Source organism: Panthera onca, chromosome A2, assembly GCF_046562875.1.
Source record: "Panthera onca isolate mPanOnc1 chromosome A2, mPanOnc1 haplotype 2, whole genome shotgun sequence".
Lineage (NCBI taxonomy): Eukaryota > Metazoa > Chordata > Mammalia > Carnivora > Felidae > Panthera > Panthera onca.
In genome coordinates this window covers 16,927,630-16,951,235 of record NC_138340.1, presented here as the reverse complement: position 1 = coordinate 16,951,235, position 23,606 = coordinate 16,927,630, and the positions used below count along the sequence as shown (strand labels likewise).

The window sequence follows — 23,606 nt, the reverse complement described above, 5'->3', positions numbered from 1 at the left end:
CACAGTTCCGGGACCAGGGGCCTAGAGGAGGTATGCCTGCAGGTGACCGACCTACTGCCTGGCCTCAGGAAGCTCCGGAACTTACTTCCTGAGCATGGGTGCCTGCTGCTATCCCCTGGGAACTTTTGGCAGAATGACCGGGAACGCTTCCATGCTGATCCTGACATCATCGGGACCATCCACCAGCATGAGCCCAAAACCCTACAGACCTCAGCCACGCTCAAAGGTACCCCAGGGCAGATTCCCTAGGGGCCCGCAAGGGTGCCTGTTGGTCACTATGTCCTTTTTGATGGGTGCTCTGACAGATCAGGGGTTACTCTATGTTTTTTAGGGTGTGGGAGGGGTCCTTGGCGACTCTACGGCAGCTGCCTTTTTCTGTCAGTACCTCCTGGTTTCCATCTGCAGACTTGCTGTTTGGTGTTCCTGGGAAGTACAGCGGGGTGAGCCTCTACACCAGGAAGAGGATGGTCTCCTACACCATTACCCTGGTCTTCCAGCGCTACCATGCCAAGTAAGGCTGTCGGCTCGGGGCTCCTGGCTGGGAATGGTATGAAGCTTTGACTAGTCCCTGTTCTGGTCTAGGGTGTCCAGAATGCCCCCCTGGGAACTTAGGGTTTTCAGGCCTCCCGTTGAAATGTTTCTCTCTCTTAGATCGAGGGATGCTGTCTTTTCACATTTGAGCGGGGTGACCTGACTCCTGGTTAAGAATAGGGACTAAGGCAGGGCTGGCAAATTTAGTGTCTTGATGCCTCCACTGGGCTTTCTTGAGCCTGTGGCAGGGGTCCCCAGCTGGAGACTACTGAGCCTCATGTGGCCTCAGGCCTTCCCAGCAAAGTGCTGTAGGCAACTCCCTAGCAAGGGAGAGAGTGCTTGAGATGCCTCCGGTTGGCTGTCCTGGTGGGCGTTTGGCATTGATAGGTTGGGAAAGGGACATTGAGGAAGGAGCAGGGCAGGGTGGGGTGGGGGGCTCCTGAGACAACTTTAGAATTCTTCCAAGACCCCTTAGAGACTGCAAGGAAGTTCAGACACCACAGAAAAGCCCCCTCCAACATGGGGAGGAAGGAAGCCCTGATGGGCCTTCCTTTCAGGGATTGCCTTTGCCCCTGGCCCAAGAGGGCCGGTCCATCTATCCCACCTGCTCCATGACCAGGTTCCTGGGCAGCCTGCGGGCCCGTCTGATGCTCCTGCACCCTAGCCCCAACTGCACCCTTCGGGCGGAGAGCCTGGTCCACGTGCACTTCAAGGAGGAGATTGGCATCGCGGAACTCATCCCGCTTGTGACCACCTACATCATCTTGTTTGCTTACATCTACTTCTCTACGCGTAGGTCCAGAGCACAGAGGCTAGGGGCTTCCTCCAAGCTAAACGGGCATTCCAGACCGCCTGCTTCCCTGCCTCTGGAGGTGGCTTGGGGAGAGATGTCAGACACGCCCAGGGCTTCATCCCCCAGCAGAGTCTCAGGGGCTCGGGTGGGTCCATGGCTTTTCTGGCTTCTCAGGAAAAGATCTTTCCTGGGTTAGGGTTCCCAAAAGACACACTCTTCCTCTGAGACTGGGAAGTATGAAGTATACATGGTCATCCTTTTCTTAGGTTAAACCAGGGGGCGTCCCTTCCTCAGCTGTCAGGGCACACTCTACTCCTAGGAGCTCTGCACAGAAGGGCCCTGTGAGTCAGGTTCTGGGAGAGATGCAGCCCTGATGTGCCCTCTCTGCCCTCCAGGCAAGATCGACATGGTCAAGTCCAAGTGGGGGCTGGCTCTGGCTGCCGTGGTCACAGTGCTCAGCTCGCTGCTCATGTCTGTGGGGCTCTGCACACTCTTCGGCCTGACACCCACCCTCAACGGCGGGTAGGTCCCCACTAGGCTCCGCTGAGCTTCAGGGAGTACCCTCAGGCTGGAGAGCCCCTGGGCTTGCCGTTACCCTATATCTTCACGTTGTTATTTTGACATTTAAGAGGTACACTTTTTACCTTTGAGTTACTGGGCTTGTATTCATATACGTGTAGATGTAGTATATCTATATATACATATAACATATATAGGCATGTGTGTGTACATACATGTGTGTATATGTGGAACGTGTATTCGTGTATGTGTATATAAGTGTGTATGCATATGTATACCCTTGTATTGCGTGTGTGTGTATATAGGTGTCTGTGTGTTCACATATTACATATATTCCATCCTACTCCTTGATGGCTTAAGGCACACATGGGTTTTCCCTTTTTTTTTTTTTTTTTTTACTATTAAAACATTTAAGTGACCAATAGAATAGGTCATTTCAGAGTAAGTTTTTAAAAGACCATAAGCACAGGGGCACCCAGGCGGCTCAGACAGTTGAGTGAGCGACTCTTGATTTTGGCTCAGGTCGTGATCTCATAGTTTGAACCCTGCATAAGCTCTGCACTGTCAGTGTGGGGCCTGTTTGGGATTCTCTGTCTCCCTCTCTCTCGGTTGTTCCCCTGCTTGCGCCAGCATGCACTCTCTGTTTCTCTGTCTCTATCAAAAATAGATGGATAGGGGTGCCTGGGTGGCTCAGTCGGTTAAGCGTCCGACTTCAGCTCAGGTCACGATCTCGCGGTCCGTGAGTTCAAGCCCCGCATCGGGCTCTGGGCTGATGGCTCGGAGCCTGGAGCCTGTTTCAGCTTCTGTGTCTCTCTCTCTCTGCCCCTCCCCCGTTCATGCTCTGTCTCTCTCTGTCTCAAAAATAAATAAATGTTAAAAAAAAAATTTTTTTTAAATAGATGGATAAACGTCATTAAAAAAAAAAAAAGACACAAGCACACTTGAATTTGCCGCCTTTCCAATGATATTTGCTTTCTTTTGTCCTTTATCTCCCAGTCGGCTGGAAGCCCTGTCTCCTAGGCCCCGCCCACCTGTCTGTTAGTGGTCGCTGACTGGCTGTCCCCTCCCTGGCTTGTCAGGCCAGTTGCAGGAGCAGCAATGTTGTGTTCTCTGTTACTTCCCTTACTCGTAGAACACTTGCTTCCTTTCCTGAACCTGATGCTAACACCCCTCCCCCGTGGCTGGCTGCTGTGCCAGAGCCTCCTCAGAGCCCTCATTTCCACTGCCCCACAGCAGAGGTCCCATGAGGCACACACCTCAACTGGTGCGCCCTGTTCATCTCCAGTGATGTGAGCCTGTGGTCCCAGAGAGCTTAGTAGTTTTCTTTAGGACCAGTTCTCCAAACAGTCTCTCCAGAGCCGAGCAGGGCTTGGAGCTCCTCTCGTTCCGCTTCCACTTAGTCCCGATGGCTTGGCCTGCAATGCTGCCGAGGGGTCCCGGCCACGGTCCTTTCCTCTGGCCAGCAGAGTCCTATGTGGGAGAAGGCTGCTCCGACAGCTGGGGGCTCCTCTGGCCCTCCTTCCACTGTGCTGCATAGTCGGAGGCAGGGATGCTTGCCGGCCTGAAAGCCGAGAACTGGGCAGGCAGAGGCCCTATGTAGCACAGCGGGGGAGTCTAGGGTTTCTGCTCTGTGCTTCTGGAAGTGACTCAGCTGCCTCTCACTACAGGCTTCAAACCCCACAGCCTTCCTGGGGCCCAAACCTGTTGAGAACCAGCCTGTGTTGGGGGCCCTTCTCAGCACTGTCCTCACCCTCTCCCTCTCCGTCCTCAGAGAGATTTTCCCCTACCTTGTGGTGGTTATTGGGTTAGAGAACGTGTTGGTGCTCACCAAGTCCGTGGTCTCGACCCCAGTGGACCTCGAGGTGAAGCTGCGCATTGCCCAAGGTAACACGGCTGGCTGTGGGGGTGCGCCAGGGCGGGCGGGCGGTCTGTGCTGGGCTTCCTCCTGCGGGGGAGATGGGGAGCCCCAGAAGTCACCCTTGCTCTGCCCTCTAGTGTAATCTGGTGTGGGCCACCAGGCCTTGGCAGCTTGTTAGCGTGTGCCCTGAGGAACCAAAGAGTCGCTGGACTTTACCGTGTCCTGGTTCACATGTCAGTAAGAACACAAACTGGACTCTGCTGCGGGACTCGTGTGTTCAGTGGCCCTTTGTCCAGACTGGTACCCGGTGCTTTCTCTCCCCACCACACTCCACCACACTAGGTCCAGGCTTCTGTGGCTGCTCACTTCAGAGACGCTGTCTCCACAACTGCCAGAAAAGGCCCCGTGGACTCAGTGCCAGGAGCTGGGGATCGGGGTTCTGAGGAAAGTGGGCAGGGAGCCTAGGCCTGAAGGTCTGAAGTGTTGTACTTCCTCCTCCGGACCCCAGGTCTGTGGGAACAAGGCTGAGGGCAGACTGTTTATTCATTCGAGGAACCTTCGTGAGCTCCTGTGAGAGGCCAGGCCCTGCACTAGATGGGGAGCTCTGAGGATGTGAGGGGACATGGCGCCTTTCCCACCAGGGGCTCGCTATGGGGGAAGGGCTGGAGGAAGAACAGCTGGCACTTCCATTGCTCGGGCCTCTGCCACGTGTGGGCAGGCACACTCACACCATGCCCGTGGAGGCCGGCTGTGCCAGAGTGGGTGGCACTGCTCACCTTGGCACCCTGCCTCCCCCTGCCTCTGTGCCCACCTCGGCCTCTTCTTCATGGTGACTGTGCAGTGACGGCAGCACCTGGAGCCTGGGCCCCAGCAGCGTCCCGAGCCAGGGGCGCCGTGGTGGAGTCGCCGCCTCAGAAGGCTGGGTGCCCTCCCCGTGCCTCTCCCCTCCGAGGAGCACAAGGTTGTGCGCAGACATGTGCTGGCCCCAAGGCCCTGTTGTTGTCCTCTGCAGGCCTAAGCAGTGAGAGCTGGTCCATCATGAAGAACATGGCCACGGAGCTGGGCATCATCCTCATTGGCTACTTCACCCTGGTGCCCGCCATCCAGGTAAGGCCCCAGGGCCCGCCACTCGGGTGAGCGCAGAAGCAGTTGACCAGTTCCCCGGCTGTGCAGCTCTGTGCAGGGTGCACCCTTCTCAACACGGGCACCCTCACCTGGGAGATGGGACCTCTCTGCTGCCGGGATGGTGGTTCTGTACACAGTGCTCCTGGCAGCCCTGGTTCAGAGGTTCTCAGCCCAGTTCCAGTCACACCTGTTTCTCTTTTCTCAGGCAGAAACATCGTGGGGTCCCTGAATCTGTGCCCTCCTCTTTCCTAGGCTTAGCCCTGACCCCCATATGTGGCCTCCAGACACATGGCCACCACCCATTGCTCAGAGTGGCTCCTGCTCTTGGCCAAGTGCCTCACTCAGCTGTGGGGCTGTGAGCAGGTGGAGGAGGACCTCCACTGAGCCAGAACCCAGACTCGATGACCGTTGCTTGAGGGGTTGACGGAAGGCAGTGATGTCCTCCCTGTCCTTCCCCAACGCTGGTGGGCCTACTGAGTTGTGGGGGTGAGCAGAGAACAGAGGGCTGCAGGCTTTTACCCAGAGGGCATCTGCAGGACATATTGCCATCTTGTGACATAGGAGCAGACTTGGCCACTGTGCCACCACGGGCTAGATCCCTCCTCTGCCCCCCAGATTCGAATGGCAGCTGTGGTGAAGGGCAGGGGAAGAAGGCTGAAATGTGAGCAGAGTTTGGGGAGCAGAGAGACTACCTTTATTCAGTTTCAGGGCAGAAATTAATTCCCTCCTGTCCTCTCGCCCACTTTGGTCCCTTGCAGTCACTGGCCAGGAAGCTTTCTGAGAGTCCTGATGATGGGTCAGGCCTGGGCTCCAGGCAGGTGTTGGTCATAGCATTTGAGCAGGGCCAGGGGGTTAGTGGGGGAGGACTTTTTGGGGGGCAGGCTGGTGGGGCTCAGAGCTTTCAAGATTGGATCAGGCCCTCCTCTCTCGGGGGATGGAAGATGTAGGGAGAGCTCACACCCTTCAGCCTTCTGTGCATAAAGGTGCATGGGGTCTCTGCTGCCCCCTGGTGGGGCAGTGGGAACAGCTGGCACTGTCCCTCCTTGGCCACTCCCAGACTCAGAACTTACCAGCATCTCTTTTTTGCTGTGCTCTGCCTGCCACTGCCTTGCAGATTCTGAGGTGCCTGCAAGCAGGGAGCTGCTTCTCCAGTGCTAGGCCATGATGTCGTGTCCCCTCATCTCTGATTCCAGGAGTTCTGTCTCTTTGCTGTTGTGGGCCTGGTGTCAGACTTCTTCCTTCAGATGCTGTTTTTCACCACTGTCCTGTCCATTGACATTCGCCGAATGGAGGTAGGAGTGGGCTGTGCCCTGCCCCACCAGCCTCCCCCCTGGCCCTCGCCATGCTCAGGGCTTGGGGTGAGAGCAGTGCGGGCTTTGGTCAGGGGCAGTCCCCCGCCTCCCGTGCAGCCTTGAGCCCTGACTACCGTGCCCCCAACAGCTAGCAGACCTGAACAAGCGGTTGCCCTCTGAGGCCTGCCTGCCCCCAGCAAAGCCAGTGGGGCGGCCTGCACGCTTTGAGCGTCAGCTGGCTGTGCGGCCGTCCACACCCCACACCATCACACTGCAACCGTCGTCCTTCCGAAACCTGCGGCTCCCGAAGAGGCTGCGTGTCATCTACTTCCTGGCCCGCACTCGCCTGGCACAGCGCCTTATCATGGTACCTGCCACCGCTACCCTGCCCTTCGAGGGCCAGCACTCAGTTCCCTCCAGACTCTTGCACTTTGCCTTGGAGGTGTGGGGTGCTCCTTAGGCCATCATGGCCCCATGAAGCCTGGCTTTGGGAGGCTGCCCACCATACCTTCCTGGCCAGACCCTGGTGGCTTCTGAGGTGAAGCCTATCTCTGGGAGAAGCAGCCCCGGGGGCATCAGGTAGAAGAGTCATCATCTCCCAAGAAGGACCCAGGACAGGAGCCTGGTAGGGCGGAACCACCATGGTTGGAACTACCATGGTTCCCTGAGCAGGGTTTCCCTGCTACATAGTGCGCGGGCATCAGAAAATTCTGGCCCAAATAATTCACTGGCTGGACTGGGGAGGAGCAGAGGAGCAGGGCTGGCCGTTGGCCAGCCGTGGTGCCCCCATGGAGCTACAGTGAGAGGGAGCAGGACTGAGGTCCTCTGAGGATGGGCGCACCCATAAGTGTCTCTGGAACAGGTCAGCCAGCCCGTCCTTCTTGCTGTGCTGACCGTGGGAATGGTGGCCACTTTTTGATATGGAGGTTGGGGAAGTTCTTAGGATGCTCTTTGTATTTCTAGGCCAGGAAACCCAAACCGTGACCATGGAAAGGGAGCTAGGTCCCTTTAATGGCAGTTGGCCCAGGTGGTAGTGAAGGACATGACCAGGCAGAAGGGAAGACAGATTGGGGCCTGTGTCCTCTCCCCATCCCCAGACGTGAGGTCCCTGTGCTGCTGCTTCCTGGCACGAGGGCCAACGCTGCCGGGGCTCGGGGCCACCCAGAGGCCACACTAAGCACCCACTGCCCCCTGTAGGCTGGCACGGTTGTCTGGATCGGCATCCTGGTGTACACGGACCCGGCAGGGCTGCGTACCTACCTTGCCGCGCAGGTGACAGAACAGAGCCCGCTGGGCGAGGGTGCCCTGACTCCCATGCCCGTGCCTAGCGGCGTGCTGCCTGCCAGCCACCCGGACCCTGCCTTCTCCATCTTCCCCGCTGATGCCCCTAAGTTGTCTGAAAACCAGACGTTGCTGGGAGAGCCACCCGAGCCTGGGGGTCCAGCAGAGGGCGCCCAGGACAGCCCAGTGCCAGAGGTAACCTGGGGGCCTGAGGATGAGGAACTTTGGAGGAAACTCTCCTTCCGCCACTGGCCTACGCTCTTCAGCTACTACAACATCACCCTGGCCAAGAGGTGAGCTGGGCTGTGCCAGGTGTCACTCGGTGTCAGCTCATCCGCTCCAGAGGGGGAGACCCACCAGTTTGAATTCTGCGTTTCCTTTCAGAAAAACAGCATAGGGTTGTGAGGTAGGAACTAGGGCTCGAGTCAGCAGCATTGCGCTGCGCTCCAGGGAGTCCCAGGCGGCTGCCAGACCCTGGGCTGGAATGAGATCGACTCGCGCGGGCCTTCGCCCGCTCTGTGCCACGATGGGCGGTGGGGGCGCCCGGCATTCGGTGGCGGCCGTATGGGTACTGCTGCCTGTACCAGAGCAGGGTTGGGTGCCCTGAGCTGGGCCGGGAGGGACAGGACTCTGTACCGCCCCCACCCACCCAAGACCGTCCCCAGAGAGTGGGCTTGGAGTCCGGCAGGTTGAGCCAGTCCGCCTGGCAAGCGGGGAAGGGCCCTTCTGAAGGCACCCCGCCGACCGCGCCCCCCTCCCCCGCCCTCCCCCAGGTACATCAGCCTGCTGCCCGTCATCCCGGTCACGCTGCGCCTCAACCCCAGGGAGGCCCTGGAGGGGCGGCACCCTCAGGACGGCCGCAGCGCCTGGCCCCCGCGGCGGCCCGGGCTGGGTGGGCCCTGGGAGGCCGGTCCCAGGGCGCCGGGGACGGCGCAGGCCCACGGGGACGTCACCCTGTACAAGTAAGGCCCGCGAGGAGGGGGGGGCTGGCGGGGGCCGGCGGCGCGCCTAACCACGTTCCCGCCCGCCCAGGGTGGCGGCGCTCGGCCTGGCGGCCGGCATGGTGCTCGTGCTGTTGATGCTCTGCCTCTACCGCGTGCTCTGCCCGCGCAACTACGGGCAGCCCGGCAGCGGGCCCGGCCGGCGGCGGCGCGGGGAGCTGCCCTGCGACGACTACGGCTACGCGCCGCCGGAGACGGAGATCGTGCCGCTGGTGCTGCGCGGGCACCTCATGGTGAGCGGTGCGGGCCGGGGGGGCGGGGGCGGGGGCGGGGCCAGGTTCTGCCCATGCCCACGTGCCCCGTCCCCTCAGGACATCGAGTGTCTGGCCAGCGACGGCATGCTGCTGGTGAGCTGCTGCCTGGCGGGCCACGTCTGTGTGTGGGACGCGCAGACCGGGGACTGCCTCACGCGCATCCCACGCCCGGGGTAGGTGCCCGGCCCCACCCGTGCCCCACCCTCCTCCCACACTCCCTGCCCATCACCCCCTTCCGTCCTCACTCCGTCATCCCGGCCCCCCCACCCCCGACAGGCAGCGCCGCGACAGTGGCGTTGGCAGCGCGTTCGAGGCTCAGGAGAGCTGGGAACGGCTGTCCGACAGCGGGAAGGGGGGCCCGGAGGAGCCGGGGGACAGCCCTCCTCTGCGGCACCGCCCCCGGGGCCCTCCGCCGCCCGCCCTCTTCGGGGACCAGCCAGACCTCACCTGCCTGATCGACACCAACTTCTCGGCGCAGCCTAGGCTCTTGGAACCCGCGCAGCCCGAACCCCGGCACCGGGCCGGCTGCAGCCGTGCTCGTGACGGCCCGGGCTATGACTTCAGCCGCCTGGTGCAGCGCGTGTACCAGGAGGATGGCTTGGCGCCGGGGCCCGCGCCAGCCCTGCGCCCGCCCTCCCCTGGGCCCGGGCCGCCCCTGACCCCCGAGGAGGAGGGGGTCTGTCCTCCCGAGAAGGGCTCCCCGTCCCTGGCCTGGGCTCCCAGCGCAGACGGCTCCATCTGGAGCTTGGAGCTGCAGGGCAGCCTTATCGTGGTGGGGCGGAGCAGCGGCCGCCTGGAGGTGGGCAGGGACCCCGGGAGTGGGCAGAGGGCAGTCCCCACGCGGCTTTGAGGGCCTCCCCGGCCCACAGGTGCTCACCGCCTCTGGGCCTGCAGGTGTGGGACGCCATCGAGGGCACGCTGCGCTGCAGCAGTGAGGAGGTGTCCTCGGGTATCACTGCCCTCATCTTCCTAGACAAGAGGTGAGAGCACTGGGCTGCTTGCTCTGTCCCTAGATGTTCCCTTCCTCGTCCCTTCCCGGTACTCAGCCCCACATCTGTGAACAGGGGGTAAACCACACAGCGGGAGGTGACCACTAAAGCCCTCAGAGTAGGCCCTTGACCACTGTGACAGCATGCAAGAGGGAAACCAGAGTTTTCTTTCCCCCATTAGCCTATCACTGCTGACCTGATCCGGTCTTGGCTGCATTTTCAGTGGCAGAAAAACGCTTTTTCAGCAGAATTTTTGTGTGAAAACTTCCCTTCCTGGTTGGTGCTGGACACCTGCCTCGCCTCCTTCCTTGGCATGCCTGTTGGCTGTGGGTGCTCCCTGGACTCCACCTGCTCACATGCCTGCGGGCCCGGCCACCAGAGCTTTTGCTCCCTGTTCCGGGCTGATAAACCCAGGTCTCGCTGCGACCAGATGCCTCCTCAGCACTTCACCGGTCCGTCCGTGCTGGCCCTGCCCTCCGGGGTCCCTGACATCTAAGCTAGAGCTGGAGCCTTTTTCTTCTCAGGGCCAGGGCACCCATTGCCCTTAGCGCTCAGGTTCTGGTGGCTGCTGTTGTTATTTTTGCCCCGCTAGGCTGTGCTTGCAAAGGCCATGGCTGATACCCTCCCCTCCAGCCTGGCCAAGTTCTTTGGGTCCCTTCACACTTGTAAATTCTTCCCCGCTGTTTGTTTCATCAGGTTTAGGGAAGGCCCCCAGGTCTCAGCCGAGCCCTCTGACACGATACTTTTGCAGGCTTTGGCTCAGGCCCTTCAAAGTCAGGGCTTGTAGGCCTTTTGCTAGAGTAAGATTTTAGGGTTTTTTTTTACTTTTTTTTTTAAGTTTATTTTTGAGAGCGACAGAGACCCAGAGCTCGAGCAGGGGAGGGGCAGAGAGAGAGGGAGACAGAATCTGAAGGAGGCTGCAGACTCTGAGCTGTCAGCATGGGACTCAGACGCTCAACCAAGTGAGCCGCCCCTATTTTGTGTTTTAAAAATTTTTAATACTTTTTTTTGAGAGACAGCAAATAGGGGAGGGGCAGAGGGAGAGGCTGACAGAGAACCCGATGAAGGAGCTCCAACCCACAAACCAGGAGATCATGACCTGAGCCAAAGTCATGCTCAACCAACTGAGCAAGATTTTTTTTTTTTTTTAATGTTTTTATTTTTGAGACGGGAGGGGCAGAGAGATGGGGAGACACAGAATCGGAAGCGGGCTCCAGGCTCTGAGCTGTCAGCACAGAGCTCGACGCGGGGCTCGAACTCACTAGCTGTGAGATTGTGACCTGAGCTGGAGTCGGACGCTCAACCAAGATTTTAAACTCCACTCACTTTGAGGTTTTGGGGCCACTGGGCAAATGCCCCCACCTCTGCTTAGGAATTCCTGGGCTGTGAAGAAAATCTTTTCTTTGTGAAAAAGGAAGTAGAGTGGGTGGTACTTGGACTGAAGCTGCTTTAAGAGGGGACGCCCAACAGTACCGCCTGTGGCTCCCACACACAGCCTCCCCTTGGGGCTGATTTCCCCTCCTCAGAAGCCCCTCCGTGAGCTCCAGGCCGTGGAGGGGAGCCCCACCCAGCACGTGCTTGTTTTTTTAACTTCCAGTCTCACATGATGTTCTCCAGGTACCACCTCACACACTACCCCTCGTGACTACCCTGTAAGGTGGGCAGTTGTCCCCATTTCGCAGATGAAGAGACTGAGACACAGAACAGAATTGTAACCTGGGTCCCTCGGCTTCAGCATGTTCCCCAGCCCCTGCACTTGCCTCTTGGCCACGGTCCCTACATCTGGTGGAGTTGACCTGGCGGGTGCCCATGGTGCTCGGCCCCGGACCTGGGCGTTCTGAGGGAGAGCCATCAGCAGCCACTCTTTTCCAGGATCGTGGCTGCCCGGCTCAACGGTTCCCTCGATTTCTTCTCCTTGGAGACCGGCACTGCCCTCAGCCCCCTGCAGTTCCGAGGTCAGAGGGCCCAGGCTGGGTGGCTGAGTGCGTGCACCTGGCGGGCGGAGTGTGGTGGCTGCCTGCACGGTGTCTTCTTACTGGGCCTGTCGTCCTCAGGGCGGAGCAGTTCCCCCGCATCCCCTGTGTACAGCAGCAGTGACACGGTAACGTGTCGCCTGACCCACACCGTGCCCTGTGCACACCAGAAACCCATCACGGCCCTGAAGGCAGCAGCTGGGCGCCTCGTGACTGGGAGTCAAGACCACACGCTGAGAGTGAGTCGGCTCCATCTCTTGGGTGCCGGGTGGCCTGCCACAGGTGATGGGGGGGCATTCGGGGGTCAGCCAGGGAGGGGATGCGGGAGGGACTTCCTGGCCCACGTGTAATTGGGAAAACGCCAGAGGTCAGAACCTGATGCCCGTCCCTGCCCCAGGTGTTCCGTCTGGAGGACTCGTGTTGCCTCTTCACCCTGCAGGGCCACTCGGGGGCCATCACAACTGTGTACATTGATCAGGTGAGGGGGCCGTGTGTGGGGTGCAGGGATACAAAGCCATGGGTTTTGTTTCTGACTCTCAGCAGCTGGCCCTCAGAACCTTCTGGGAGGCAGTGAGGATCTCTACTCCCAGGGCACCGGGACACCCTTGGGTCCAAAGGTGTTCCACCGGTGACCCGGCTCCCTTGGGCCTATTCCTTTAGACCATGGTGCTGGCCAGTGGAGGACAAGATGGGGCCATCTGCCTGTGGGATGTACTGACTGGCAGCCGGGTCAGCCACATGTTCGCTCACCGTGGGGATGTCACCTCCCTCACCTGCACCACCTCCTGCGTCATCAGTAGTGGTCTGGATGACCTCATCAGCATCTGGGACCGTAGCACAGGCATCAAGCTCTATTCCATTCAGCAGGTGGGCACATTGGGGGCCACAGGACTGTTGGTATTGTAGAGAGGGATTCGAGACACTGAGTTATCCTGTCTTTGCCTCTAGGACCTGGGCTGTGGAGCAAGCTTGGGTGTCATCTCTGACAACTTGCTGGTGACTGGTGGCCAGGGCTGTGTCTCCTTTTGGGACCTAAACTACGGGGACCTGTTACAGACTGTCTACCTGGGGAAGAACAGTGAGGCCCAGCCCACCCGCCAGATCCTGGTGCTGGACAATGCTGCCATCGTCTGCAACTTTGGCAGCGAGCTCAGCCTGGTATATGTACCCTCCGTGCTGGAGAAGCTGGACTGAGGCAGGGTGGAGGGGGCAGGAGCTGCGGTGCAGAGCGGAGTCTTCTGGAAGCTGCCTCTAGAACTGTTCTGCCTCGTTGACTGTAATATTAAAGGTTTTTTTGGTTTTTTTTTTAAATCCCATCTGTCACGGGCCTTTCAAACCACTTGCATCTTCCCCTCGAGCTGCTCCATCACTTCTGCGTGCCCTCCGTGTGCCTGAACCCCAGCACTTAGTCACATGCTTCTGAGAGCTGCTCCAGGCAGGAGCTGTACACGACTGTAGAGGGGTGGTTACAGGGTGGAGCAGTCCAGCAAGCCAGTGCTGCAGGCCGCCTTTCTTAACCTTTCCGAGGTGTGGACACCAGGGGAGACCCCACTGTCGTCCCACCTGTCCACATCCAAGCTTGCTAAGAGGTTCCGGCTCCCTCCCTAAGGCAGCAGTGGGCAGACACTGGTCGCAGAACGGGTTGGTTGATTACTTTAATAGCAAAGAGCTGAAAAATGTCAGGTCCCACAAAGGAGAACTTGACCCAAGGGCCGCGATACATCTCAACCCCACAGGGGTGCGGGCTGGGCCAGGTAGGGCTGAAGGCAGTGGGAATGGGAGAGGCCAGGCCCACCTGAGAGGCCCTGCTAGGCGTGGGCAGACCGGCGTGGGAGATGATGTGGCAGAAAAACCGGGTAGGCAAAGCCTGTTCAGGTCTTGTTGAGCGTCCAGAGCGGATCCAGAAGGCTAAGGGGGTCATCGGTGGGCCTGGCAGCCCGCAGACCCTGCCCGTTATGGGCCTGCAGAAAGTTCTGCTTGCTCATCCGCTGCTTTCCTCGCAAGGAGCTGTCCAGGGAGAAGGCCTCCGGAGTTAGGGAGGCCAACAGCTCCAGGGAGGAAGAGGGGGGCCCCAGGCTGGGAGGCGCAGGTGCTGGCTGTTCCTCCTCAGGCTGGGGGACCTCGGGCAGCGGTGAAGAGAGAGGGGGTGGGGAGGAGGAGGGGAGCTGGGCAGACTCCGGGAGGCTGGCTGGCGGCAGGCCTGGGGGCTCTACAGGGGCAGGGAGGCCGGCAGCCGGAGAATCCAGGCCCCCGGCAGGCCGAATGCTGAGCTTGGCGATGGTGGCCTGGATGGAGCTGATGGGCACGTCTCCACCGAGAACCAGGTCCTGGGAGTCCTGAGGAAGGTGATTCTGTGGAGACAGAAGCACGTGAAAACGAGTCCACGGGGCTGCGGCCGGCCCGGCCGCCCCCAGGGGCGCCTTCCTCACCTTCTGACTGCTGCCTGTGCCAGCCGGAGCCCTGCCCGGAGGGGGCACACCGTGGCGCTGCAGCACTTGCTCCACGTGTCTCACCACCGCCTCGTGGCAGAACCTGAGGTGCAGCTGCAGCGGTGCCCCGGCCCGGTCAGCTAGGCGGGGCCTCGTCACCCCCCCGGGGCAGGCCCCCCGCCCCGTCCAGCGCCCGCCGGCCCAACCCCTTACTTTCTCCTGCAGCATGTGTTTCCTCTGCTGCCGCATGCGCCGCACCAGCCGGGGCAGCTCGGGGATCCCGTTGCCGGCCTCCACCTCCTGCACAGCCGCGTAGAGCAGCGCAAAGGCCCCCGTCCGGCCCACCCCGGAGCTGCGGCGGGAAGGGGGCGTGAGGCCGGGGCCGGAGGACCCCCCGCAGGCAAGTGCCCGCTCCCGCTCCGTGCCTTACCTGCAGTGCACGATGACCGGCGTGTGCAGGGGCCGCTGATGCAGGTAGTGCGCGTGCACCTCCTGGATGAAGCGCAGCAAGTTGCTGGGGCTGTCAGGCAGGCCTCTGCGGGGGTGGGGGCAGGACCCGTGAGCCGGAGGGGGACCCCATCCGACGCCCCGACCGTCCCCACCCCGGGGCAGCAGACGCACAACTCGGGCCACGTGGGGAAGTGGAGGTGCACGAGCGAGCGCTTGAGGCTCTGGTCGCGGAACTGCAGGCTCAGCACGCGCTCCACGTGGGTCTCGGTGGCGCGGACGCTGCTCAGCGCCAGGCTCAGGGCACCGTGCACCATGGGCTGGCCCCTCTCAGTGGGGAAATAGCGTGCCACTTTTTGCTGAGAGAAAACAGATGAGGCAGTCAGGGCTCTCTGCAGGGTCCTTCTTGGGCACGCCCCGCCCCCTCTTACCTTCTCCGGCACCCCTCCCTCCCCCCTTACCTTCTCCATCTCAGCCTCGGACACCAGCATGACAATGACCGACACCTTCTGCTCGTGCACCATGAGCCAGAAGTCAGCGGCTGTGCCGGGCAGTGGTGCCTGGGTGGCCACCAAGGGCGGGCAGTACGGCGAGAGCCCCTCCACGCGGCTGGCGTTGATGTAGTCATCCTTGCCCGAGCGCAGCACCACGCGGTTACTGTCATAGGGCATGACGTCCTGGTGCCGGTTCTTCAGCGAGTAGCAGCGCGCGATGGCGATGGACCGGCCCCGGGCGTCCTGTTCCTGTGCTTCCTGCAGCTCTCGCCACACGGCGTCCAGAGCCCCTGCGTCGCCCAGCTGGCCCCTGAAGGCCTCCAGCTCCTGCTGCAACTGCTGCAGCCTCTCGGGGCGCTCGTAGGGGTCCCGCTCAATCAGCCGCAGGGCCTGTGGCCGGCGGCCCTCAGCCGCGTCCACCTTCGTAGGCTGCAGCAGGGGCTGCCCGCCCCCGGGAGGCTGTGTGCCCCCGTGCTGACTCTCAGGGCTGGAGGAGAGCAGGTCCGCGGTCGCGGTGCCCCGGCGCGCACATGGGGGCGGCTCTGCTGCGGGGGGCTGAGGAGGTACTGGGCCAGGCCCCGGTGATGGGGCCGGAGAAGGCACCAGGTGGGGGTTGGGCGTGGGCTGGCCAGCAGGTGAGGGACCTCGAATGGAGAGAGGGGCTGCCTGGGGGCCCAGAGGCCGGGAGGAAGGGGCAGGACCATATGCCAAGGTGGGATGGGGAGACTGAGGTGGCCCAGGGCTGGGGAAGGGCAGAGCCCCTGAATGGGGGGGCAGAGGGTCCTGAGAGGGGCCCGGGTAGAGCTGTGTGTGCAGGGGAGGCGTTGGCTGTCCCAGGACACCAGGCTGAGGGGTAAAGGGATAGGGAGGCTGGGGGGGCTGGGAGGGCTGGAGGGGTACCCGCCCTGGAGCCTGGGGTGGGAAGAGGTTCGGATGCTGGAGTGGAAGGGGCTGCTGGGGGGGCTGGGGCCCAAATGGTACTCCTGTGGGATGAGGCTGGGGCTGGGGCTGGGGCTGGGGCTGGGGCCCCACCCTCGGGGCTGGAAAACCTGGGGGAATCCCAGGAGGAAAGTGGTGCTGGGCAGGGGGAGCTGTGAGGGGTTGCTTGGTCCCCAGAGGGTAGGTGTAGGGTGCAGGGAGCAGTTGTGGCTGCGGTGGGGACACCGGGAAGCAGGGCTGGGGAGGAGCAGGGCTAGGGTTTGGCCGTGGTGCCGTGTGGCTGGAGATGGGGGCCTGGATGCTATCTACCGTGGTGGTGGCTGGCCGAACCCCCATGGCCAACTCGGGGCCCGAAAACTGGGGAGGTGGGGCTGAGGGTAGGCCTGCCACCGGTGGGGGTGGCCCTACCCCCGCATAGGGGCCGCTCACCACGCCGTGCTGTGGGGAGGATCGGGGCACGAGGCCCAGCTCCGGTGTGTAGGCAGGGGCCGGGTAGAGGGCAGGTCCGGGGGCCATGGCCATTGCAGGGTGTCCCGGGGCCTGGGGGACCCTGGGTGGCAATACCTGGGTGTGGCCCGAGTAGGTACCAGGAGGTAAGGGTCCTGAGAGATAGTGGGGTCCCGGGCCTGCAACACTGGGGAAGGGGCCGGGAGGAAAGTGGAGAGGGGCGGCGGCTCCCAAGTAGGTGTCGGGTGGCCGCGGGCCGGCCACCACGTCTGGAGGCAGGCTGCGCAGCTCTTCAGGCAGGTCTCCGGTCTCTACCGCCTCTCCTTCCTCCCTCCGGGGCAGCAGCGGCTTCGGGGCTGTGGGCCGTGGGGGTGGCTTCTTCTTCAGCTCCCTGCAGAACGAGGTGAGGAAGTCATGGAGCCAAACCCCTGTCGGCCTAGCCTGGGGTGTGGGGCCGCACCCACCTGTCCAGGAGCTGCTGGCGGGCAGCCTCTCGGGCCTGGCAGGTGGACTGGGCCCGTTCCAAGAGGGCAGCCACCTTGCTCTCCAGGTCAGCATAGAAGTCCTTGCCCTCCTGGGACTTTTTCATCAGGTCCTCGTAGGCTTCACAGGAGGCCACCAGGGTCTGCAGTGTGGACTTCCACCTGGGGGGCAGAAGGGCCAGCACGAGGTGAGCAGCTTAGGCCGCGCCCCGGGCGGGAGGCTGGGCGAGAAAGAGCAGGGGGCCGGACACTGACTTTTGGTCCAGGTCACTGAGCACCCGCCGCACGGCCGCGTACTGCACGTTGGCCTCCGTCAGCGCCCGCAGCACGTTGTCCTGGGCGGCCAGGTTCTGCTCCAGGTACACCCTCAGCTGGTCATACTTCTTCAGCTGCTCCTCGAACAGCTTCTGCGGGAAGGAGGCGGAGGACAGACACTCAGGGCCTCGCCGCTTACAGGCGGAGCCCAGGGACACCCCCTGCTCACCCACCCACCTTTATCTCCGAGTGGTCCGTGGTCACCAGTGACGCGGTGATGTCATCCTTCTGGATAAGCTCACGCAGCTGCTGCTCCAGGGACACGCGCTGGTCCCGCATCTCCTGCACCTTGGCCAGGATGCGCTTCAGATTCTGCAGCACGGCCTTGTCCTCTGGGAGCAGCGGTGGTCGTGAGACCGGAGCCTCCAGCCCTGCCTCCCTTGCCCTGGGGAGGGGAGGGACTCACCTGGGGTGAGGGCTGGCGTGGGCAGGGCAGCCCGGACCTGGTCCAGCGGCCCGCTGAGCAGGCGCAGGTTACCGACGTGCAGATTCATGGCGCGGTGCAGCTCGCTGTTGGTGAAGGAGGCCTTCTCGTGGACCTCCATGTACTTGGCCCAGTCTCGCCTCACCTCGGCCAGCTCCGCCTTGGAGCCGGCCCCTCCCGCCAGGCTGGCCCCGGCCTGGCCCAGGGTCTCCTGCAACTTCTGCTCAAGCAGCTCATCCTCCTCCAGCAGCTCCCTGATGTCCTTCAGGGAGGCCTCCACATCCGTGAACACACCTGACAGCACTAGGGGGTGGCGGGGGAGGGGGGGGGGGCGCAGTTCCTGAGGTAGGCACACTAGGCGCCCGTTTGCGTCCATCCCCAGGGAGACAGAACCGCCCACTCAGTCAAGGGCCCGTGTGTGACCCAGTGCTCGCCGAGCAGGGCACACAGGGCGCAGGGATCCACGGAGGGATGGAGGTGGGCGCTCGTGCCTAGTGCTCAGAAGTCTAACCTCCGTCCTCGGGGAACAGAGGACACGGAGGCGGCCACTACAGGTGACCTCCACCACCCACCTGTTTCTCCCCACTTGCTCACCCTGCATGGACTGGACAAGGTTCCTGACGGTGTCGGGCCGGACACTGAGAGCGGCACACTTTTCCATAAGCTGGGGCGGGATGTGGCTGTACGCATCAAGGTTGTCCACGGTCTCCGGATCCAACTGCATCGAATCCATGAACTGGCTGTGGGGGCAAGAGGACCAGGTGGGTGTTGACCTAACTTCTCACTCCTCTCCCGAGAGCGAGCCCCACCACTGAAACTGGGTCTGAGGTCCTAGCAAAGGGCAAGTTCGCATCCTGACTCTACCACTGGAGGTCTTGACCTGGCCCCACAGAACAGACCCGGGGCGCTGGTGAAGAAAATGCGACAGAGGGACACTGTCCTCCCAAGACCTGTGACTTTCACCCTCTAAATCCAGCACCCGAGACCACGGGCAGGAAAAGCAGTGCTAGGAAACCTGGTGCAAGAGGACATTCGTTATTCCTTTCCCTGCTGCAGGCAGCACTGGGGACCCCACAGACATCTGCTGTGTCACCTCCGGCCCCACACTCACTCCAGGACTTCATTCTTGTCCTCAATCTTGGCCATCATCTCCCGAAGCAGCTTGGCCTTCTCCTCACTGCAGAAGTGACAGAGCAGTTGTTGGAAACCTATGTCCTGACACATCCCAACCCCACGTGTGCTAAGAACGGGGCCGGCCCCTCCTGCCCACCTGTACAGTGACGACGCTTCGTGGGCAGCCATGGGTACCAGTTTGGCAAAGATGTCAGGGCCCGTAACGGCCGGGTCTGTGGGGTTCACTGGTAAGGGCTTTACCAAGGGGGCACCTGGGAGGGAGAGGAACAACTGGAGACCAAGTCCACACAAGCGGAGTCTGCCTCTGTTCTGTCCTCCCGTCTTCACCCCCTACCCCCAGCCTCAGCCTTGGCTCAGCTCCAGACCTTTCACGGGCTGCAGGGTGTCCAGTACTGGGACAGCCTCGTGGTAGATGAAGTCATTGTCCTTTTTGGCAGAATTGTACCTGGGGTCAGAAGGGGAAGTGGGGAGTCCAGCAATCAGCAGGGATCCAGGACCTAGCCTCCCAGGGGGCCCACTATTCTCAGGTACATGATGCAGGCAAAGGGCCAAGACCCTTCCCAACAAGTAGGAACCGGGGCCACCACCGGCCCCACAGACTCACTTTCCCCCAATGACATCCATAGTGAAGCGAAGCGCATCTTGCACAGTGTCAGGCTGGCCCTGTAGGACAGGGAAGGTGGGGGGGACGGGGAGTGGGGAGGACACTCAGCACCAAGTCAAGCCAGCGTCAGGACAAGCCTCAGCCCCACCATGTACTCTCAGGGCTCTGAGGGGCAGCCATGCTCTTCCTCAGCTTTACCTTGGCTAACTTGATGGCTTCATTAAGCTTGTCCAGGGCACTCTGGAAGTATGCGACCTGTACGGGGCAGCAGGCAGAGCCCGGTCCATCCTTCCCTCCTCCTGCCACCCCATTAAGCCCTGCCTGGCCATCGGGTGACCCATTAGAAGACCAGAAGCTGAGGAAGCAGCCAGGCACCAGCCCAGCCAACAGCTCAGTGTCACCCCCTGCCCCACCTCCTCAGGCCTCTTGGGATCAGGGTGAAAACAGATGGGACAACATAAAAGAAACACCAGGCCTACAGCCAGCGGTGGCCAAGGATGTGGGGGTGAGGGACGGCCAGGACAACCTCTCCTACTCGGTAAGGGAAGTTTCCCCTCTAGCACCCCCTAGGCTGGACTTAGTCCTAACCCCCTGCCGTGGCTCACTCACCCGCTCCCCGAACTTCTGCTGCTCCTCAGCCTGCTTCCCCATGTGCAGCTGGCGAGAGAGAAGAGACGCCACCACTTACTTCCCAGCTGTGGCAGCCCCACCCCCGGCCTATCCCCCCTCCCCCAGTGGTCACAGTGCTCGCACATGAGCCACAGCTGCAAAGTAGTAGATCTTCATCTGTACGAGCTTCTTCCAGTCCTTCTGGATCCGGCCCAGCAGCGAGGCGGTGTCAGGGTTCTCCAAGGCCCGGCATGCCTCCTTGTAGTAATCCACCACCTGGGAGCCAGGATGGGGCCGTGAGTGGGGGTCAGGAGTGAACTAAAGGCCTGCTCTCAGTCCCTTGAGGGCCACCACCCACCCCCGTCCCTACCTGTGCGCTGATGCGGGCCACCAGAAAGCTCTTCCTGTTGTCCAACATTGACTTCTCCAGAAGGCACTCCTGAGCCTGGCCCTGGACCAACGAATGCAGGTGCGTTCGCTTGTTTACCCGGAGATCTTACCCTTCCCATCAGGGGGACCACAGAGGGATTCCCCTCCCCTGTCCTCGCTCCTCCAACCTCCCCTACTCCAAGAAGCGCTGCCCCGCTCTGATCCACCGGGGCTCAAAAGCTCAAAGCCAAGGCCCCACTGCCACCTGCACAGGGCCTGGTCTAGGAGCCGGCACCAGCCGTCCCCATCCCCGGATTCAACCGGGCCCCAACAAGGGCACCTCCTCACCAGCATGAGGTTGACATTGAGAGTGAGGATCTGGCGGCTCATGTCAACGCTGTAGGCATGAGGGAAGTGCTCGCGCAGGTAGGCAAAGGCGCCTGCCGCGCACTGGAAGTGAGTGCAGGAGACCTTCATGCCCTGGGAGGGGAAGAGGCGGAGGATGGCCAGAGGCAGAGCCAGACAGCTGCCCGTGTCCACTCCCGCAGGACAGGACGCAAACTCTGGGGGTGAAGGACGCTCAGCACCCCTCCTGGGTTATGTCCTCTGTCCCACCCACTGCCCCTCCCCTCCTCACCTCCTCAGACACCCGCTTGTCCATGGCCCCCAACATGGAGTGCAGTGCCCCTGGGGAGTCAGAGAACATGGTGTCAGGGCTGGCCCGGGGCCGCTCCCCAGGCTGCCCACACCTTTGTCAAGTGTAAGGCAGAGGGGGCAGTGTTGTCACTCACAGTCAGGAAAACAGGAATCTGAAAACTGGGGCTGCTGGCCCAAGGACACACTCAGAAGTCCAGCCTGGCCCCTCAGTCTGCTGCTCTACACCAGGCAGAGGTGTGGGTGTTGGAAGGAGGAGCTCCCATCCATAGCCCCTAGCCTACAGGTCCAGTCTTGAAGCCCCAGGGGTGCCTACACAGGACTCTGGGGCTCCCCAGGCACCTCCCCTGAGCCACACTAAGGCCAAGTCAGCAGGGCTAGCTGAGACCAACCAGAAGCCAAGGCAGTGCTGTCCAGTCTATGAAGACAGGTCGCTACTCCTGGCCAGAGCACACAGCAGCAACACCATGTGGCAGCCAGCCCAATGGAGCTTCTCCCCAGCAGGTGGCTGCCCACGGCCCAGAAAAGAGGTGCTGGCAGAGCTATGGGGGAGGCAGTGAAGGGGTCAGAATCCGGGGACCTTCTGTCCATGAGCACACTGCCTTTGTGACTTTCTGCTGAGCTGAGATCCTAGGTTGGCGGGCCTGGGAGGTAGGGACATGGAGAAGGGGTTAGGCAGCTCACCGAGGTTGTAGAGAATGCAGGCCTGCTCATACTTGATGTCCTCATGAGCCACAGACTTGCCAGAGAAGATCTCGGTCCTGCAGACAGGCCACCCCCATCATCTTAAGGGAAGGAGCTGGCCGGGACCTTGAGGCCAGGTGATGGGACCAGCTACCCCACTGCAGGTCAGAGGGAGGCCTGGGGAGACCACACCAAGCCACTCCCCATCCTCGGCAGCAAGGAAGGGGGCGGGAAGGAGAGTAAAGGGAAGGGACACCCCCACCATCCAAACACCCTGGGCTGCCCAGGCACCCTCCAGGCTCCCCCCAGCCCTGCCTGCCAGCTCTTACCAGGTGACAGGAACAGCGGCCTCTTGGCCCGAGCCCATGGGGACCCGACTCTGCAGGTAGTGGAGCTGGCCTAGGTACTTGCGGAGGACACTGCAGCCCTCAAAGTCCCGTGGGACACGGACCGCATTCTGGGGGGCAGATGGGAGAAGCAGGCCTGCCATCATTTGGGGTAGAGTACAGGCAGGTCTGTCTGCCCACAGATGCCCAAGAAACATACATCTGAGCTAGGAGACTGCACACTCCAAGGGATGCAAAGAAAGCCCACAGCTAAACCTGTAGTTGTTCAACACCCATCCCACCAGCCAGGGCTGGCTGGCTGGCTCAGTCCCACCTTTCTGGAAGGCAGTTTTAAAACATACATTAAAAATGTTAATGTACGATGTGTCTGGGTGGCTCAGTTAAGCATCTGACTTCAACTCGGGTCATGATCCCAGGGTTTGTGAGTTCCAGCCCCACATCAGGCTGTCTGCTGTCAGCTCGGAGCCTGCTTCAGATCCTCTGAGCCCTGCCACCCCTAGCCTCTCTCTGCCCCTCCCCGCTGCTCTCAAAAAAAATAAATACTAGGAAAAAAACATTAAAGTACTTAATGCTGACCCACAGTTCTGTATCTAAAACCTACAGTAAAAGATACCCAGTAAAGCAAATGCGTGGATGAACACACAGGGTATTTATCACAGTATTATTAACAGGGCCAAATACTGGATGCCACCAAAATTTCCATTAAAGAGGACTGTTTAAATAAATTATGTCACACCTACCCACAAAAGAGAATACTCTACAGCCACAAAGGCTGAAGACAAGAGTCTCTATTATGTTTAGATGTTTATGACATATTTATCGTTGGGGGAAAAAAAAGTAACAGATGAGCAGTATGATTTCATTTATGTAAAATTACATAGATAATGAGAGCCAACTAGGTATATACACAAAGACAAAAGATTCTAGAAGGTTATACACCAAAATGTTACATGATTACCACTGGGTCTAAGTAATTTATCCTATTCTCTATATACATAGAGATATGTATTTAATACTCTATTTTTTATATTGAATACTTTTACTCTTTATAAAAAACAAAACTTTTCCCATTTTGGGGAAACAAAACAAAGCAGACAAAACCTGTGCTCAAAGAGAAGAGTAGACAACATACTCTCCAAGAAGCAAGTGCCCAACACAAAAAAGGGCTGGGCCGGAGGCACTGTGCATGCCCTCGCCCCCCAGCTGGGTGAACCAGCCCCCCCACCCCCGGACTCCAGGGCACAGCTGGCCAGCACCACCTGCTAGAAGAAACCCTCCAGGACACCACCCTGTGGAGCTGGGCTCCAAGACCCCTGCCTCAGAAGGGAGAGCTGGGGCCCGTCCCACTCAGCAGCTCTCCCCCGGGCCCCATCGTCCCCTCGGAGCAGGAATGTAAGCTCCCTTGTGGAGCAGCCTCCAGAGGGCGCAGAGCAAGGCGAAGGCTCTCGGCCATGATGGTAGGGTGTGACCGGTCCCTCAGGCCAGGGCCAGGGCGTCTGGAATCTAGTCACCACCCCCTCCCCATCAGAACCTCTGCTGTCATCAAATACCATGGGGACTTAATAACCTTTCCCTTTAGGCTGACGCCATTTTTCAAAGCGGGAGCCGCATC

General features: G+C 60.7%; 2 protein-coding genes across 9 annotated transcripts in view; one reads left to right on the top strand and one right to left on the bottom strand.

Annotated features, from left to right (window-relative positions):
* Positions 1-12,927, top strand: part of SCAP (SREBF chaperone) — a 73,345-nt gene extending 60,418 nt beyond the window's left edge. For all 5 annotated transcript variants that reach the window (XM_060630897.3, XM_060630893.3, XM_060630894.3 and 2 more), the window contains exons 5-23: positions 6-226; positions 406-511; positions 1,151-1,323; positions 1,720-1,846; positions 3,615-3,727; positions 4,714-4,808; positions 6,020-6,118; positions 6,267-6,485; positions 7,316-7,692; positions 8,173-8,361; positions 8,432-8,633; positions 8,712-8,827; positions 8,931-9,453; positions 9,549-9,634; positions 11,516-11,598; positions 11,698-11,855; positions 12,014-12,094; positions 12,277-12,483; positions 12,565-12,927. In XM_060630897.3, the coding sequence (XP_060486880.1) occupies positions 6-226; positions 406-511; positions 1,151-1,323; positions 1,720-1,846; positions 3,615-3,727; positions 4,714-4,808; positions 6,020-6,118; positions 6,267-6,485; positions 7,316-7,692; positions 8,173-8,361; positions 8,432-8,633; positions 8,712-8,827; positions 8,931-9,453; positions 9,549-9,634; positions 11,516-11,598; positions 11,698-11,855; positions 12,014-12,094; positions 12,277-12,483; positions 12,565-12,810 (3,421 nt within the window). In that variant the 3' untranslated portion in view covers positions 12,811-12,927. The remainder of the gene's footprint in view (positions 1-5; positions 227-405; positions 512-1,150; positions 1,324-1,719; positions 1,847-3,614; positions 3,728-4,713; positions 4,809-6,019; positions 6,119-6,266; positions 6,486-7,315; positions 7,693-8,172; positions 8,362-8,431; positions 8,634-8,711; positions 8,828-8,930; positions 9,454-9,548; positions 9,635-11,515; positions 11,599-11,697; positions 11,856-12,013; positions 12,095-12,276; positions 12,484-12,564) is intronic.
* Positions 12,928-13,258: 331 nt separating this feature from the next.
* PTPN23 (protein tyrosine phosphatase non-receptor type 23) overlaps positions 13,259-23,606 on the bottom strand; it is a 35,639-nt gene continuing 25,291 nt past the window's right edge. For 3 of the 4 annotated variants that reach the window (XM_060630891.3, XM_060630889.3, XM_078443125.2), the window contains 23 exons: positions 21,977-22,104; positions 21,648-21,724; positions 20,947-20,996; positions 20,658-20,789; positions 20,311-20,391; positions 20,085-20,216; positions 19,941-19,988; positions 19,530-19,586; positions 19,332-19,390; positions 19,093-19,172; positions 18,864-18,978; positions 18,705-18,770; positions 18,188-18,333; positions 17,576-17,896; positions 17,347-17,501; positions 17,110-17,261; positions 16,837-17,016; positions 14,954-16,763; positions 14,667-14,851; positions 14,476-14,580; positions 14,259-14,397; positions 14,046-14,159; positions 13,259-13,967 (listed from right to left, as the gene is read on the bottom strand). In XM_060630891.3, the coding sequence (XP_060486874.3) occupies positions 13,488-13,967; positions 14,046-14,159; positions 14,259-14,397; positions 14,476-14,580; positions 14,667-14,851; positions 14,954-16,763; positions 16,837-17,016; positions 17,110-17,261; positions 17,347-17,501; positions 17,576-17,896; positions 18,188-18,333; positions 18,705-18,770; positions 18,864-18,978; positions 19,093-19,172; positions 19,332-19,390; positions 19,530-19,586; positions 19,941-19,988; positions 20,085-20,216; positions 20,311-20,391; positions 20,658-20,789; positions 20,947-20,996; positions 21,648-21,724; positions 21,977-22,104 (4,812 nt within the window). In that variant the 3' untranslated portion in view covers positions 13,259-13,487. Of the gene's footprint in view, positions 13,968-14,045; positions 14,160-14,258; positions 14,398-14,475; positions 14,581-14,666; positions 14,852-14,953; positions 16,764-16,836; positions 17,017-17,109; positions 17,262-17,346; positions 17,502-17,575; positions 17,897-18,187; positions 18,334-18,704; positions 18,771-18,863; positions 18,979-19,092; positions 19,173-19,331; positions 19,391-19,529; positions 19,587-19,940; positions 19,989-20,084; positions 20,217-20,310; positions 20,392-20,657; positions 20,790-20,946; positions 20,997-21,647; positions 21,806-21,976; positions 22,105-23,606 lie in introns of those variants that run through there. The other variant, XM_060630892.3, reaches the window with a different exon arrangement.